This window comes from Muscardinus avellanarius (genome assembly GCF_963383645.1).
Source record: "Muscardinus avellanarius genome assembly, chromosome: 2".
NCBI lineage: Eukaryota > Metazoa > Chordata > Mammalia > Rodentia > Gliridae > Muscardinus > Muscardinus avellanarius.
In genome coordinates this window covers 26,048,233-26,065,535 of record NC_137787.1, presented here as the reverse complement: position 1 = coordinate 26,065,535, position 17,303 = coordinate 26,048,233, and the positions used below count along the sequence as shown (strand labels likewise).

General features: G+C 39.4%; 1 protein-coding gene across 1 annotated transcript; it reads left to right on the top strand.

Moving 5' to 3' along the window:
- Window positions 1-2,019: 2,019 nt before the first annotated feature.
- Window positions 2,020-17,085, top strand: LOC308258654 (PC-esterase domain-containing protein 1B-like; the record flags this gene model as incomplete). The annotated part of the gene is made up of 3 exons (XM_080689333.1): window positions 2,020-3,178; window positions 3,280-3,366; window positions 16,907-17,085. The coding sequence occupies 3 exons, from the start codon at window positions 2,020-2,022 to the stop codon at window positions 17,083-17,085; spliced, it is 1,425 nt and encodes a 474-aa protein (XP_080545459.1).
- Between the last annotated feature and the right edge of the window lie 218 nt (window positions 17,086-17,303).

The window sequence follows — 17,303 nt, the reverse complement described above, 5'->3', positions numbered from 1 at the left end:
GCTTTGAAATCTGAGGTCTCCAGCCTCACATGGACTGAACCCTCAAATCTCCAAAAACTGTAAGCAAATCTTCCTCTGAGTTTTATCATCAGGTCTTTGAATTATAGCTATGTGGATGCTGTTTAAACAGACTGAACTCAGAATCTCCAAAAAACTCTTAGCAAATAAACCTTCCTTCCTCTAAGTTGTGTAGACAGTCATTTCGATTATATCAGTGAGAATGTGAACCAAGACAATCGTTTCCCAAGCAACTGTTAAAGGGTCTAGAGAAGACAATCAATCTAGTCACAGAAGAGTTCAGCCAGATTCTACAGGGAAAATTCTAACCAACCAGAGACAGGACCCATGAGGGCAACTAGCCAAAAATTAAAATTCTGTTTTTCTAAGTCCCTGCGGTAGACTTGCTTGAGCAACAATATGGATTCCAAGGTTTATATATCCAGGATATGAATATCTATACTGAAGAAAGAAAGAAAGTCACTACTTATGCATTACTGGTGAGAATGTGAAACAATCTAGCCACTCTGACAATCTCATCTTTTCTTAAAGCACTAACTACACAACCTTCTTATTACCTGTATTCACAGTCCTAGGCTTTTTGGAGAGAAGTAAAAATCTAGGTATGCAGAAAAACCTATGCAGGAATCCTTACAGAAGTACTCTCACAACCAAACTTTGGGAATCTCACAGTATTTAAATGGGTGATTACACCAACTGTGGTACATCCACAGTACTAATGGTACATCCATACTATTGGCGAGTATTTGACAATAAAAGAATGGCACATCTATACCACTGGGAAACTCGCTTCCTAGTGCAAAATAAGTGGCCAGCATTTATAAAGTTAACACATTGGATGAATCTGAGGGAAAAAAGCCAATTCCCCAAGGTTACATATATACAATTCCATTTGGGTAGAATTTTTTTTTTTCTTCAGTCCTGGTGATGGAACCCAGGGGGATTTTACCTCTAAGCTACACTCCCAGCCCTATTTTTTATTTGGAAACAGGGTCTCACTGAGTTGCAAAGGGCCTCACTAAGTAGTAGCTGAGGCTGTCTGCGAACTGAGATCCTCCTGTCTCAGCCTCCTAAATGCTGGGATTACAAGCATGTGCCACCATGCCCGGCTTGTGTAGAATTTTTTTAAATGGCTAAATTCTGCATATGGAATAGCTTAGTGGTTGTCAGGAGAGGGGATGGTAAATTAGGAAGAACAATGAGCATCCTTGCCCAAGGAAATGGCCAGTTTGTCACGTTTACTGAGGCAATACAGTTCTCCAGATGTGTGGAAGAGGGTAAAGGGTACCCAGGCATCTTTGTAGTATTTCTTACACATGCACATAAATATAACATAAGTTGGCAATAAATAATTTAAATACAATAAACAAAACAGATTTCAGATTTGAACCTTACAGTGTTTGCAAAGAACCCACACACTCCGCCAACCATCGCTTTGAAGTTCTGGCAAAAGATCAGTTCCTGGTTTGGGTTCTACCTGTGGGAATGGCATTCTTCCCATAATGGAGACATTCCCCAAAAAATGAACAGGAGTTGGCTAAGACAGGGAAGCGAGTCAACAACGAAGAAATTCTCACGTGGAGATGGGAACGCATGCAGAAAAGGATCAGCGACTAAGAGATGGTAGAGCGACTTCCATCAATGAGATATTGTTACACCAAGGAGAAGGCCACGGATTGGCTGTTTCCTAGACACAGACTTCCAGCAGCCCCAGGAAGTACTGTCTGGACGGAGGCTCGCGTCCTCGCTCCACCCATTGGAGGAACACGGCGCTCCTGGGGTCCTGCACCTCGCCTCCACGAGGTGGAGCCAGGCTGGCGCAGGAGCCCACGTGGCTCGGAAGTCTCGTCCTGGCCTGAAGTAAGCGTGAGCTGAGGAAGGCGTCGGACGGACCTGGCTCCCCTTCACCTCCCCTCTCAGGTAGAGCCTCGTTTTCCTCGCGTCCTCCCCTACCCCTGACCCTTCCCAGGAGCTCTGGAGACCAGCCCCGCGCCAGGCGCCATGGCGCAGCTGCGTGCCCACGAAGTCCGGCAGCTGCTGCACAACAAGTTCGTGGTGGTCATGGGCGACTCGATCCAGCGGGCCGTGTACAAGGACCTGGTGCTGCTGCTGCAGAAGGACTGCCTGCTGTCCCCCAGCCAGCTGAAGACCAAGGGCGAGCTGAGCTTCGAGCGCGACGTGCTGCTGGAGGGCGGCCGCTGGGGCCGCATGCACAATGGCACCCACTACCGCGAGGTGCGCCAGTTCTGCTCGGGCCACCACCTGGTGCGCTTCTACTTCCTCACGCGCGCCTACTCGCCCTACCTGGAGGGCGTCCTGGCCGAGCTGCGCCGGGGCCAGCACGCCCCCGACGTGGTGGTCATGAACTCGTGCCTCTGGGACCTCTCCAGGTACGGTCCCAATTTCCATCGGAGCTACCGCGAGGACCTGGAGAGCCTGTTCTGCCGCCTGGACCAGGTGCTGCCCGAGTCCTGCCTGCTGGTGTGGAACACCGCCATGCCCGTGGCCGAGGCGGTGTCCGGGGGCTTCCTCCCCGCCGACGGCCAGCCCTGCCCCGCCCGCCTGCGCGAGGACGTGGTGGAGGCCAACTTCTACAGCTCCACCGAGGCGGCCAGGCGCGGCTTCGACGTGCTGGACCTGCACTTCCACTTCCGCCACGCGGGCCGGCACCGCCTGCGCGATGGCGTGCACTGGGACCAGCTCGTGCACCGGCGCCTCTCCCAGCTGCTGCTGGCGCACGTGGCGGACGCCTGGGGCGTGGACCTGCCCCGCTGCCACCCCGAAGGCAGGTGGATCAGGGACGCCCCTGCCGGCCGGCGCCCGGGCCTGATGGACAGGAGGCAGCGCCCAGACTTCCGACCCGACCTGCGAGACCTCGTCCTGCCCTGGCCCCCACCTGCGCCCCCGTGCCGCTTCTCCTGTCAGAGACCTCCTGTGCCCTTACTCCAAGTTCAAGTCCCCTACCCACCCTACCACCCAGACACCTGTTTGCCCTTCCATCAGCCTCCACAAGGTCAGCAATTCTTTGTTCCCTCGATGCACCAAATGGAATATAACGGAGAAGCTAATAGGATGGGCCGTGAGCCAAGGCCCGGCCCCATCCGCAGATCTATTCATCATCAACGCAGGGCATCTCCCCCTTACCATCCTCAGCAGCCCGGTGGGTGGCAGATACACCATCCTCGAAGGTTCACCGGCAGGCGAGGCCAAACACACCCAGGGACAAGGCCTGAATAGCCGTTCTTGGACATTTCCCAGCAGGGTCCGTGGGCCGCCTGATGCTCAAGGGCGCTTGGCCTTCAGTGACCCTGCCACATCGGAGATTCTTTAGCTCCCACTCTCATGACAGTAAGCCTCACAGGTCTCTCTTTAGGAGAGTTGCCAAGAGCACCCAGAATGCCTCATCAGGTTTCTCAGCAGAAAAGAACTCTATGTAAAAAAGTGCTACGTTCATTTAAAAAAAAAAAAAAAAAAAAAAAAGCCCTACCTGAATGTGTTGTGTCTCCAAGAAGTATTCTTCATTGATATTCTTCCTTTAAAAAAACAAAACAAAGGTAAAAATTTTGATCCACAACTTTCCTTTTAAGACTTTCAATATCACCATTAGTTTTTGTATGTGTTCATAGAATTTAATCTTCAAAGCTTTCACCACAACTTGTCTTACAGATTTTATATTACATCGGCTTGTGCTTCAAAAGAGGATTTGGCATTTTAAAAAATCACAAATGCAAGGTTCTTATTTTTTATGTTATAGGCATATTTAGTCTTTACTCTCATGTTCAACCAAATGTTTAATATTTTAATAGATTTTGTTTAGAGCAACTTTAGGTTTACAGCTAAATTGGATAGACGATACAGAGAAGTTTCCAGAACTCTGATTTCACACAGGTACAACCCCCACCACCATCAGCACCCCACATCGGATGGCATGCTTGTTATATTTGGTGAATGTTCGCTGGCACGTTATCACCCTAATTCCACAGTTTACATTTGAGTTCACTTTGGGTGTTGTGCATTCTATGGGTTTTGACATGTTTAATGGAGTGTCGAGTCACTATAATGTCATACAGAATATTCTCACTGCCCTAACAATCCTTTTTTCTCTGTCTCGTTATCTATCCCTTCTCCAAATCCCTAGAAACCATTGACTATTAAATGATTGCACATTTGTGTCTTTTCTAGAAGGTTATACAGAGTCATATAAAATGCAGCCTTTCCAATAGGCTTCTTTCATTTGGTAATATGCATTTAAGTCTCCTTCATGTCTTTTCATGATGTTATAGCTCATTTATTTTTAGTGCTGAATTATATTCCATTGTCTGCATGTACAACTGTTTATGATCTGTTCATCTACTAAAGGACATTTTGGTTGCTTCCAAGTTTTTGGCAGATATGAATAAAATTACTATACACATCAGTGTGCAGGTGTTTGATATGGGCATAAGTTTTCAACTCATTTAAATGTCAAGGGAGCTATTGCTGGATCCTGTGGTATGAATATGTTTGGTTTTGTAAGAAATTGCTAAGCTAAAGGTATTGCCTAGCATGTATGAGAACCTGAGTGCAACCCCAGCACTGCAAAAACTAAAAACTAACGAGAGATACTGCCCACTTGTTTTCTAAAGTGGCTGTGCCATTTTTCATTCCCATCAACAACGAACAGCCATTCCTGCAGCTCTGTATACATTCACGCATTTGCTGTTTTCAGTGTTTCAGAGGTTGTTGTTTTTTTTTTTTTTTCCTGAAGGGTGTAGAGCATGTGTCTGTCTGTCTATCTGTCTCCCTCTCTCCCTTCCTTCCTTCCTTCCTTCCTATCTTTCGTCTATTAAGACATGGATATCCAGTTCCAGCATCATTTATAGAAAAGGTTATTTTTTTTCTTGACTGTATTGCCTTTGAGCTGTGCTAAAGATCAATGCGTGTGCTATTTCTGGTCTCTCTATCCTGTTGGCCTATTTTTTAATCTTTCACAAATTCCACATTGTCTTGGTTACTACCGTAGTTTTGTAGTAAGTTTTCATTCTCTTTCAGTATTATGTTGGCTACTCTGTGTCTTCTGTCTGCTTTTAAAATTTTAGAATGAGTCTATCAATGTTTACACATAGCTGGTGTGATTTCCATTGGTATTGCATTGAACCTGCAGACAAAGCCGGGAAGAATTAACATATTGATAATATTATTTTCCTACTCATGGGCATAGACAGTCATTCCATTATTTAGGTCTTTGATATATAGGAATTTTTAGTTTTCCTCATATAGGTATTATATATACTTTGTTAGATTTATACCTAAGTATTTTATTTTGGGGATGCTAAAGTAAATGGAGTTTAGTTTTTTAAATTTCAAATTCCATTTGTTCATTGCTGGTATATATGAAAGGAAAAGATATTTAGATATTTACCTCAGTATCTTCTACGTTTTCTAAAATCACTTATTCGAAAAGGTTTTATTGTTGCCATATTTGGTTGATTCATTTGGATTTTCTACCTACTTTCATCCTTCTGTGAACAAGAAAAGTTTTAGGCACAGTGGCATACACCTATAATTCATTTCGGTACTTGGGAGGCTGAGACAGAAGAATCTCAGGTTCAAGGTGAGCCTCAGCCACTTAACCAATAAAATTAAAAGGGCTCCTGTATAGCCCCTGGGTCAGTTGTCCAGACCAAAAACATAAATCCACAAAAATCTAGTTTTATTTCTTCCTTCTGAATCAGTGTGCCCACTATTTCCTTTTCCAGTATGATGTTGAAAAGTAGTGAAAAGAGACATCTTTTCTTTCTAATTTTAGTTTGAAAGGGTCTGATTTCTCATCATTAAGTATTATGTTAGTGGTAGGATTCTTGTAGAATTTTTTTTTGTCAAGTTGAACTTTCCCAGTATTTCTGATTTACTGAGAGACTTTACCATGTAGGTGTTGGATTTTGTCAGATGCACTTTCTGTGTCTATTAATCTAAATCATGTGGTTTTTCATGTCTAGCTTGTTGATATAATGGGTTATATTGAGTTTATAATGTTGGAGTTTATAATGTTTAATTATGTATTCGAAATAAATCTCAGTTGATCATGGTACATAATTTTCTTTTAGATATTGCTGAATTTTATTTACTAAAATTTGTTAAGAATTTTTTGCTTATAACTTGAGTTAGGAAGTATTTATAATGTTTATGTTTTCTGGAATGAATTATAGATAACTGATATAATTTTTTCCTGAAATGTTTGGCTGAATTCACAGCAAACCCATCTGGGCTTGGTGTTTTCTATTAGGAAGATTGTGTTGTTTTACTTTTGTTTTGATGCCAGAGATTGAACTCAGGGCCTCATGCACACTAAGTGTAACTTTATCATAGAACTGTATACTCAGTGGGAAAATTTTTCATTTGTATTAAGTTTTAATATATATAGGCTTATTCAAATTTTATTTTGTATTTTAATAGACTTTTTATTTAATACATTACTCCATTTTACTTAGATTACCAAATTTGTGGTAGGATAGTTGTTCAAAATATTCTTATAGTATTGTGTGTGTGTCTCTTTTTGGGGATTGAACCCAGAGGCTTTCTACCTCTGAACTACATACACCCTTACACCCCCATTCTTTTTTTTAAATTTTTATTTTGAAACAGGGTCTTGCTAGGTTCATAAGAATCTCACTACTTGCTGAGGCTGTCCTTGAAAATGTGATCCTCCTGTCTCAGCCTGCCAAGTATTGGAATTACAGGCATGAAATATCATTCCTGGTTATGTTATCTTTTTAATGTCCATATGATCTATAGTGATGACACTTCATTTATGATAAAAATAATGTATGTTATCTTGGCTAGAGTCGTAGTGATTTTATTAATCCTTTTTTTTTTTTTGTTTGCTTTTTTTTGTGGTACTGGGGTTCCTGGAAACCCTTCTACCTCCGGGCTACACTCCCAGACCTATTTTTTATATATATTTTTATTTGGAAACAGGGTCTCTTAAGCTAGTGAGGCTGGCTTCAAACCAGCTCAGTCCTCCTGTCTCTGCCTCCCAAGCATGGGTATTACAAGCGTGCACCACCACGTCCGGCATATTTATCATTTTAAAGAACTAGCTTTTGGTTTTTAATTATTTTGTCTATTGATTTCCTGTTGTTAATTTTTAAAATTGTTTTCTCTAATTTTTATTATTTCTTTTCCCCTGCTTAAATTCAATTGTTTTTTCTTCTTCTGAACACCTCAAGTAGAAACTTAGATACTTGATTTTAGAATTTTTCCTAATAAAGTTATCCAGAGTTATAAATTTCTCTGTAAGCATTGCTTATGCTGTATCCCACATCTTTTTCTTTTCTGAGACTGGAGATGAAACTCAGGGGCATTTTACCTCTGAGCTACACCCCCAGCCCTATTTTTATTCTTTATTTTGAAACAGGGTATCAGTAAGTTGCAGAGGGCCTCACTAAGCAGTGGAGGCTGGCCATGAATCCAGATCCTCCTATCTCAGCCTCCTTAGTACTGGTATTACAAGGTGTGCCACCATGCCTGGCTCATCCCACAACCTTTGATGAATTATATTCATTTTACTTTGAGAAATCTTTGAACCAGTTTTTACTTACAAGTATATTGCTTAATCTCCAAATGTCCTGAAATTTTCCTGCTATATTTATGTTATTGATTTTTCTTTTAATTTCATTTTGGACCAAGAGCAGAACTTGTATGATTTCAATTCTTTACATGTGTTTAGGTCCATTTTATGGCCCAAAATGTGGTCTCATTTAGCAAACATTCTATGTGAGCTTGAGAATTATGTATATTTTGTGTTTGTTGGCTAGTAATTTATAGATGTCATTTATTAATGATGCTATTGAGTTCAATTATGTCTTTATTGATGTTCTGCCTGCTGAATCTGTCCATCACTGATAAAGGGTTGGAGTTGCTAACTATAATATTGAATTCATCAATTTTTCTTTGGAGGCCTACCGTATTTGTCCCATATATTTAATGTTCTAATTTTAGGTACATATACATTAGAGATTATTATATCTTCTTGAAGGATTGATTCCTTTGTCATTACGCATACCAGATATTATACTTTACTTTGAAGTCTTCCCTAATTAAAATTAATGTAGCTAGTTTGGCTTTGTTTTGATTCATATTTTCATAATTTGTCTTTCTCCATTCTTTTATATTTAACCTATATATGTCCTTAAAGTGAATTTAATTTAGATAACATATAGTTGGGTCTTTAGATACACATTGGCAATTTATTTTAGTTGGTAAGTGATTATTATTGCTATTTTCTATTTGTGGCTGAGAGCCTCACTAAGTAACCAAGGCTGGCTTTGAACCTGAGTGAGCCTCCTGTCTCAGCCTGCCAAGTACTGGAATTACAAGTGCGTGCCACCATGCCCGGCTCTGCAGTTGAGCATTCTGTGATTCTGATTTTTCTCCTTCCTTAGAAATATAAATTGTAATTCTAATTTATTTACTTTTTTTAGTGGTTGCCCTACCTTTCAATATATATTTACTACTAATCCAAGTCAAATACATGGTTATCCATAAGATAGTCATCTTATACAATTTTGCTATTACTATTTTGAACAAACTGTTATCTATTCAAATAAGAATTTTAAAAACAAATTTTAGTTTACCTCCATTTATTCATTGTCTGATTCTCTTATCGAGTCAAATTTATTTCTTCCTCTTCCTTCCTTCCTTTCTTTCTTTCTTTCTTTCTTTCTTTCTTTCTTTCTTTCTTTCTTTCTTTCTTTCTTTCTTTTGTGTGTATGTGTGCACGTGCTGGAGATTAATCCAAGAAATGTTCTACCATTGAGCTATACCCCAGTTCCTTTTATTTTAGAACAAGATGTTGCTGAGTCTGGCCTTGAACCTGTAATACTCCTGTCTCAGTCTCCCAAATACTGGGATTATAGACATGTACCACACCTAGCTTAGAGCCAAGTTTCTAGCCTGTATCATTTTTCTTGTTGTTGTTGTTGTTGTTGTTGTTGTTGTTGTTGTGTGTGTGCTATTGAGGATGGAACCCAGGGTCATTCTATCTCTGAGCTATGCCCCCAGCCCTATTTTTCATTCTTTATTTTGAAACAGGGTCTCGCTGAGTTGCAAAGGGCCTCACTAAGTAACAGAGGATGTTCTCAAACCACAATCCCCCTGTCTCAGCCTTCTGAGTACTAAAATTATAAGCATGCGCCACCATGCCCGGCTCCTATATCATTTTCTCTCTCTGAAGAACTTGTTTAAAAACTTTTGTAGCCAGGTGTGGTGATGCACACTTGTAATCCCCGCGCTTGGGAGGCGGAGACAGGAGGATCGCGCAGGTTGGAAGTCAGCTGCGCTGGCTTAAGAGACCCTGTTTCCAAAAATTAAAATATAAGTCTGGGAGTGTAGACCGGAGGTAGATGGGTTTCCAGGAACCCCAGTACCACCAAACAAACAAACAAAAAAAACTTTTGTAAAGGAGTTCTTTTTTTTTTTGGTGGTGGTGGTACTGGGGTTCCTGGAAGCCCTTCTACTTCTGGGCTACTACACTCCCAGACCGATTTTTACATTTTTATTTGGAAACAGGGTCTCACGCCTGGCTTTGTAAAGGAGTTCTACTGATAACAAATTCCCTCAATTTTTGTTTGTTGGAGATAGTCTTTATTTCTCCTTCACATTGAAGGACAATTTCACAGGATTAAAATATAGATTTTTTCTTTGTTTCTTAGTCCTTTAAATATTTCATTTTCCCTTGCTTGCCTAATTTCTAAAGTCTAATGCAGTTCTTTTCATTGCTCCTTAGCATATTTGTTTTTGTGTCATTAGCATATTTATTTTTCTCAGGTTTCTTTCAGTGTATTGTTCCCCTTCTTTCTGCTTTTTTGCAGTATAAATATGATATGCATAAAAGTGGGCATGGAGACTAAGGAGGATCACAGGTTTGAAGCCAGAACAGTAACTTAACAAGCTCTTAACAGCTTAGCAAGACATTTCCAAATAATAAAATAGGGCTGGGAGTGTAATTTGGAGGTAGAATAACCCCAAATTCAATCCCCAACACCTATATATGCCTAGGTGTGTATACATATATATACATACATACTTATGTATATATATATGTATATATATGTATACATACCTAAAATACATACATATATATATATATATATATATATATATATTTTTTTTTTTTTTTTTTTTTTTTTTGTCCATTTATCCTTGTTGGTGTTCTATGAGATTCTTGGATCTGTGGTTTGTTATCTAGCATTAATTGGGGCAAATTGTCAGTATATCTCAAATGCTTATTCTGTTTTTCTCCTTTTTTTTCCTTTTCTTCTCCTGTGTTTTTCCCACTATGGTTATGTAATATTTTTTCTCCTTTGTCAGTTCTTAGATATTCTGTTACATTTTTACATTCTTTTTTCTCTTTATTTTTCAGCCTTTTAAGTTTCCATGGATATATCATCATCCTTAGCTGTGTCTAGTCTTAATTAGCCCTTTAAATATATTCCTTGTTCCTGTTATAATCTTTCTCATGTCTACATTTTGATTCTTCCTTAGGAATTCCCAGCTCTCTATGTAAAGTACATATCTGTTCTTACATGCCTATTTTTCCATTTTAGCTCTTAGAAGCATTGTTGCTTTGCTTTTATTTTATCTTACTTTATTTTATTTTTATGGTACTGGGGATTCTATTTCTGAGCTACAGTTCAAACCTTTTTTATCTTTTTAATTTTGAAATAGGGTCTTTGTGATTTACTTACATTGGCCGTGAACCTTTGATCCTTCCATCTCTGCCTCTCAAGTACTGAAATTACAGGCATATGCCACCATGCCAACTAGTGTAGCTGCTTTAAATCTAGTCTGATAATTCCAGCATCCCTCTCATATCTGAGTCTGGTTCTGATACTTTCTCTGTCTTCACAAACTGTATTTTTGCTTTGTAGTATGCCTTGTAATTTCTTGTTGAAAGCTAGACATGATATACTAGATAGATGAAAGGAACTGTTTCCTGGTATCCTGATATCCTGGAAAGGTGGCATAGAAGAAGCACTCAATAATCCTATGATTTGGATCTCAGTTGTTTAGTCTGCAGGGAACTGGGTTTGGGCATTTCCCTCCTGTGTGGCTGGTTAGCTTGTGATAGAAACCCAGTAATTTAGGCTGTGTGGTAAAATAGTCTCTCTAATGGATAGACCTTATTAAGAATATTTCCAAATGGATCGTTCTTCCCTTCCTCTGACAGAAGAAGCATAGGGGATTGTTTCTTCCATCCTCAGTCCGAGAACCTGGTAATGTTCCTAGAATAAAACATATAAAAGTGTGGGACCTCACCTGAGACAAAGCTTTTCTGGAGTGTTGATCATTTATGTTTGACTGTACTGAGCCTGCAGTAATTGTCAGTTAAAGTTTCCTCAAGTGGTACTTGTCCCCACCAAAAATGTCTTCTCTAGTAGGTTATGATCCACTGTATCTGCCGGTCTGTCTCCAATCTGGAGTCTGGAAATTTATCTCATGATTTCAATTTGCCAATTTTCAGTTTATTCAGCTTTAGAATTGTTAGAATGGAATGAGGACTTCCAAGTTCCTTACGTGTCAGCCCGGAAACTAGAATTTCAGCATATCACATTTTGAAGTGGCCCAGGGAATTGCTGTGCATCACAGTGGTTAGCCCACTTCAGTCTTTCACTTTTTTATTGTCTATTTTTATTTCCTACCACTACCAGTTCTTTCACAGTTTATAAGTTTTTTTGAACTTACAGTAAAAATTTGGTCTACTTCCCCATCAATCATCATTGATTAGGATTTTACATTGATTATTCTTGATAGAAATACTCCTCTGTAGATAAAGACAAGGCAAAGGATATGTCTGTATCAGGCTTCCACTGGTCTCTGTCTCTGCCTCTGCATGCTAGCCCTGGCTTAAGTATGCCATAGTCTTGAGCAAGAAGCCCTTCTGCCAGGCTGATGTAGCAGGATGACAAAGTAAACACAACAAAGGAAACATCATCACATTTTCAACTTGAGTACATAAACAGGATATTGTAAGCCACATTCCCTCAATAACCAATGACATAGAATTTTAGTAATGGAAGATAGAGATTGCTACATTGTGATATAGGGTGTTTTCAGAAAACCAGGCTATTCCCTGGAAATAAATATGGTTGAACATTCCCTCAATGTTAAGTTGATGCTGAGGCCCCTCATGTCCTGCTTATCATACTTTTCTGTAGCTGTTTCCTTTGAAAAAGGCTCCATTATTATCCTACCCTTGTTAGACTCTCCCCACATTTTCATACACCATAAACTCCCTAATGCACACACATGGCTGGGACCAAGTCTCATCTCAGTGCATCTTGTGTCATAGTTCACCCATCAATCCACCATGTACCGAGAAAAGACTGCATCCCTACAACATCTTTCCTGGGGCTTTGTGCATACTGCTTAATTTTCACTGCATCTGTCAAGCCATTCTTTATTGGAGAGGCTATCAGCCTTTGAGTGCAGGGTGCTCTATCACTTATGTGGGGGTTATATTGATCATTCTGGTGTGTGCTCTAAAGTGGCTGGCATCAAGAGCCAGTGAGGCTTGTTTGAGCAGTATGGGCCATTTACAAACTTCAGGATGAGATGCCGCAGGATGCCAGGGAAAACATTTTTGTTTTTCCAGAGGGAACCATAGTTCATGAAATGTGGTTAACGTACCATTTTTGTATACCCTTAAAATCATTTTATAACCACACTGAGTGCCTCTGAACATTAAATATATTTTATAAGTAGTTGGTTAACTAGCTGTTGTATGCTTTAAATAGTAAATAAAATGGAAAGGCACTAAACAGTGACTATATTTCATAGAGTAAGATGCTTTTCTAGCCACTCAATAACTCTCAATGTTAAGAAAAATTGATTTTCTAACTGCTGAGTGCCTCTAAAAATTAGCATCTTATCTTCCTACAGGGGATGCTTCTCAGCTAGTCTCCTTTCTCTGCTTTTGACTTAATGGTCTCTGAGGTTCCTTTCTCACAAAAAAAAATTCTATAGATTTTGTTGGATTATAATTTTACTTGGACACATATATAATTAACTGGGAAAAATATAAAACAGGAAACAATTGCATCTTGTCTTTTTGAATGTTAATTGCAAATGAGTAGTTCCCACTGATTGCTCCTTAACTCCCACCTGCTTCCTTCCCCCTCAAGAGCAGGACTGCACACAGAGATAGAGGGCAATGGTGCAAAATTTAAGAGTACCAATGCCCAAGCACCTTCACATAGCACCTCTGAACAATGAATACATTTTACACCTGTCAAAGGCTAATAGGGGAAAGGAATTCCCTACAAGGCAGTAATAGTCATATATCATCATAGCAAATTAAATCATTTGCCTAGTTCTTTATCAACACTGTCTGGCATTTAAGAAAATTGTATTGCCGAGGGTGAATCTTTCCAGATAGATACGAGAATAATGGCTTACAGCATTAGTTTATAACTAAAGTCATCGGGTACTCAACAATTATGGAAAACAGCATTAAAAGAAGACAAAAGCCTTAGTTCTGCATAAACCGTATTATGGATGTCACAATGCCTTGTTGAGTAATATGTCATAACTATGTCAATGTGACCTCATCTATCAATTGCATGGCTTGAGCAAGATTCTAGAATCTGGAGGCCAGATAGTCTCCATGGGTACCTTTAAAATCTAAGAACTATACATTTCTACTTATCACATCCTGAAGAACCATGTGTCTCAAGCATTCCTATCAGTTCCATTGAAGTAGGTGGCTGGCATAATGAAGCCTGAGGAAGAACAGATACCCATCAGATTTCCTGGGTACATGTGCTTATACTTAGAAAGAATAGAAATAGTGGCCACAGTTCTCAAATACAGCCTCAAATTTTTCACTGATGTCCTTGGGAACCGTATGGCATTAGATTGGAAAGACTGATGATTTGGGACTCCATTCAGGGATGAACTGGTACTCACTTACCCAGGTTACACTGATGTGTTCTCTTAGTTTAGAGGCTTAAGAAAGATGTGACCAAAAGCAAAGTACCCAGGAGATGGTATGCTCTCTGGGATAAGGGGTATTATAAGAGTCACCACTGTGTTCCTAGCATTGGTCAATGGTAGTGACCCAGTGAACATTTGTGAAGCTAAGCTGAATCCCTTAAGCAAATGTAGCCTACCAGAGAGAAAATGGAAAATGCCTAAAATGGAAAATCTCTAGAAGACTTGAGAAAGTACTCTACATGAGCCCACTATTCAAGTGTTACAAGAAAAAAATATGGTGAAATTCATAATTGTCCAAACAAGGAAGCATTTTGATGATCAGATTCAATCCAGAAACTTACTTTCCTCCCAAAAAGTACAGTTGGGCTCACCCTTATATATTTATCTCAAAATACAGAAGAGAGACAGAGATATGGGAATGTGTCCTTGTGGCATGAACAAAGTCATCTTAATACTGAAGTGATAGTAGTTAACATTAATAGATGGATTACTGAGTATCAGCCACTATTCTAAGAGTTCTGCGTGTATAATCTGATTTAAATCTCACTAGCATTATTAGGTGGAAATGGTTGTTATACCATTTTATAGATAAGAAAAAATAAACATGACTTCTGAAAAACCTCAAGGATTCATCAATTTAGAAGACAGATAACTGAATCTATAGCAATAGTCACTACAGATAGCTCTGTAACTTAAAATTTGAACTTCTAGTGGTCTTCTATTATGCAAATAAGAGTATTCTCCAGTTAATGTAAAGCTCCATGATATGAGAAGGCATTATAAAAAGAACAATATGAAACACAGGAAATGAGTCAGCAAACCAGAAATAAAAAATGATGCGGCCATAAAAAAATGATGTGGCCGGGAAAAGAAACAATTACCATAGCCACACTTGGAGAAAGATTTTATCTGCCCCACTGGATATTCTCTCAGTATATATAATCCTAGTATTTAGGGTATGTGTATATTTCTAACTTTTGATGAATTAGAAAAGTAATGGAGCTGACAATTGTGTATATAAAAAGGCATATTTTTCCATGACTAGAATTAGGCTAAATTGTCCACTGTGATGGAGTGATGGGCTTATATATCAAATCTGGGTATGAACATATCCATGGATGTACTGATGAAGGCCATGTCTCCTTCCTGATATAAAACCATACCTAACTAGGATATTTTAATTCTTCTTTATAATTGAGCAATGCAAATTTATGTAAGATTTGGGGTAAAGGTTAATTTAAAAAGGAGAGAAGAATAATTACAATTTTTGAACACTCCCTTCAATGGTTTTCTCTACTCCAACTCCATAGAAGACTAACTATGATTATTATCTCATTCAATGTTTAGTTAAACAAATATTTGCTCAAACATATATGTCAGGCACTAACTGGGGTTTGAGGATAATTGATAAAAATTCTCTACAAACATTTTTTTGTGTGTACACATATATGGTACTATGGATTGAACCCAAGGGTGTTCTACCTCTGAGCTATAATACCAGTCCTTTTTATTTTTTATTTTGAAACAAGGTCTCTCTAAGTTACCACACAGTGGCCTCCAACCTGTGATCCTCCTGCCTCAACCTCCCAGGTAATGGGATTACAGACATGCACCACCACCCTTGGCTTCTACAAACATTTTTAATCAGGGAGACTAACATATAAAAATAGTGGAGTTCTAATAAGGTCAATACTTGCTATAGAGAGATCTACAGTGATGTCAGATGATTGTGAAAGGCATGGAAGAAATTATATTTAGCCCTGAACTGAAGGAAGTAAAGGACAAAACCATGTAGGTATTTTGGGAGAATTATGAAATCTAAAAGTCTTGAGGGGATTTATACTTTCACATTCAGTGAGTGGTAAGGAACATAAAGATCTAACTGGTGAGTGGTAGCTGGTTAGCTCAGAAGAATCTCAGGTTTCGGTCCTAGGTTTAGTGGCCATAATAAGCACTTTGTTTTTTATTCTAAGTAAGATAAGAAACATGGAAATGATGCTATCATTTCTCTTAGGTTTTAAAAAAGATTCTTCTACCTTGGGGTTGAAAATGTAGATAGGATAGAATTAGGGAGACATAGTAGGAGACCAATGCAAACCCAGACTTCGAAATATTGGGCAAAGATGTTTTTCATGCAATTGGTGAGAAGAGTCTGATTTTAAAGATGCTTGAGTTTAAAACCTCAGGTTTTGCTGATTAGATGTTGAGTGTGAGGAAAAGGAAAGGGAGAAGTGTGTCTTAGATTTTTGCTGTGCAACTGGAATATTAGCTAAGTGATCACAGTATAATCTTCTCATAGTAATCCATTTGATTTTTCAGAGAAGTTATGGCACACACACAATTTTCAGCACACTCACAGGACAAAAATTCTTACTGGATTATATCCACCTTCCACTCTAAAGTGGTATGAAGGGCATTTATAAGATTATAACTCAAATAAAATCCAAAGACTTGAAATGGAAATAAAAACATGAGAAAAATACCAGGAAATTAGAAGAACCTAGGAAGTATCCCCTATTTTTTTATTCTAGCTGCAAGATTTTCTTGACTACCAGAGCTTCATTCCCACAGATGTTCCATCCAATCTGTAACAGCTGTTTAAGCCCCACCCCACAAATCCAGAATTACTACAATCTGTTGAAGTAGGCTGGCACCTGCCCAAATGCACATCTGGGATAAATACTTCAAAGTGAGAGACGAAAGGCCCCTCCTTCAGAGCTCGCCTCTTTTCTGCCAGTCCCACCCAGTTGCTACCATTCAGTTTTGTGGGTTAAGTGCTCTTTCTTTTGCTCCCCAAGTCTTTCTTGATCCCTGAAATTTTTCACTATTTCTCCCAAAGTGTTCTCTTCAAATGAATACCCTTGGTGAGCTAGTACTCCTCAGTGTCTCATCTGACACCTTTTCTGCTTCCCAGGAATGTTAGGCAAATCTCTAATGTGGTATGGAAGGAATCAACCTCTCTTCTCCCTACCTAAAGCAGTGTGTGAGAGCCGCTCCCTTGGAGCTGGTGCGCTGACACCTGATGATTTCGTCAGAAAGAAACAAGCTGCCAGCTTGGGTCAGGCTCTCCACCCGCCTATGAGCACCCTTTGAATCTAAAGTCACTGGCACTGAGGCAGTTCGACTTTTCCAATAGTCTAATAAAGCTCCATGTTGGGGACTGAACCAGGCTGACACCATCGCATTAAGCCTTCATTATATAAGCATGGGATCTTCTGAAAAGGCTCCAAAAGCCCTATATAATTTCATCTGTCTTATAAGATTTCAAGGGCTAAAATCATAAGAATGTCAGTACTCCAGCGTCTAGTGTC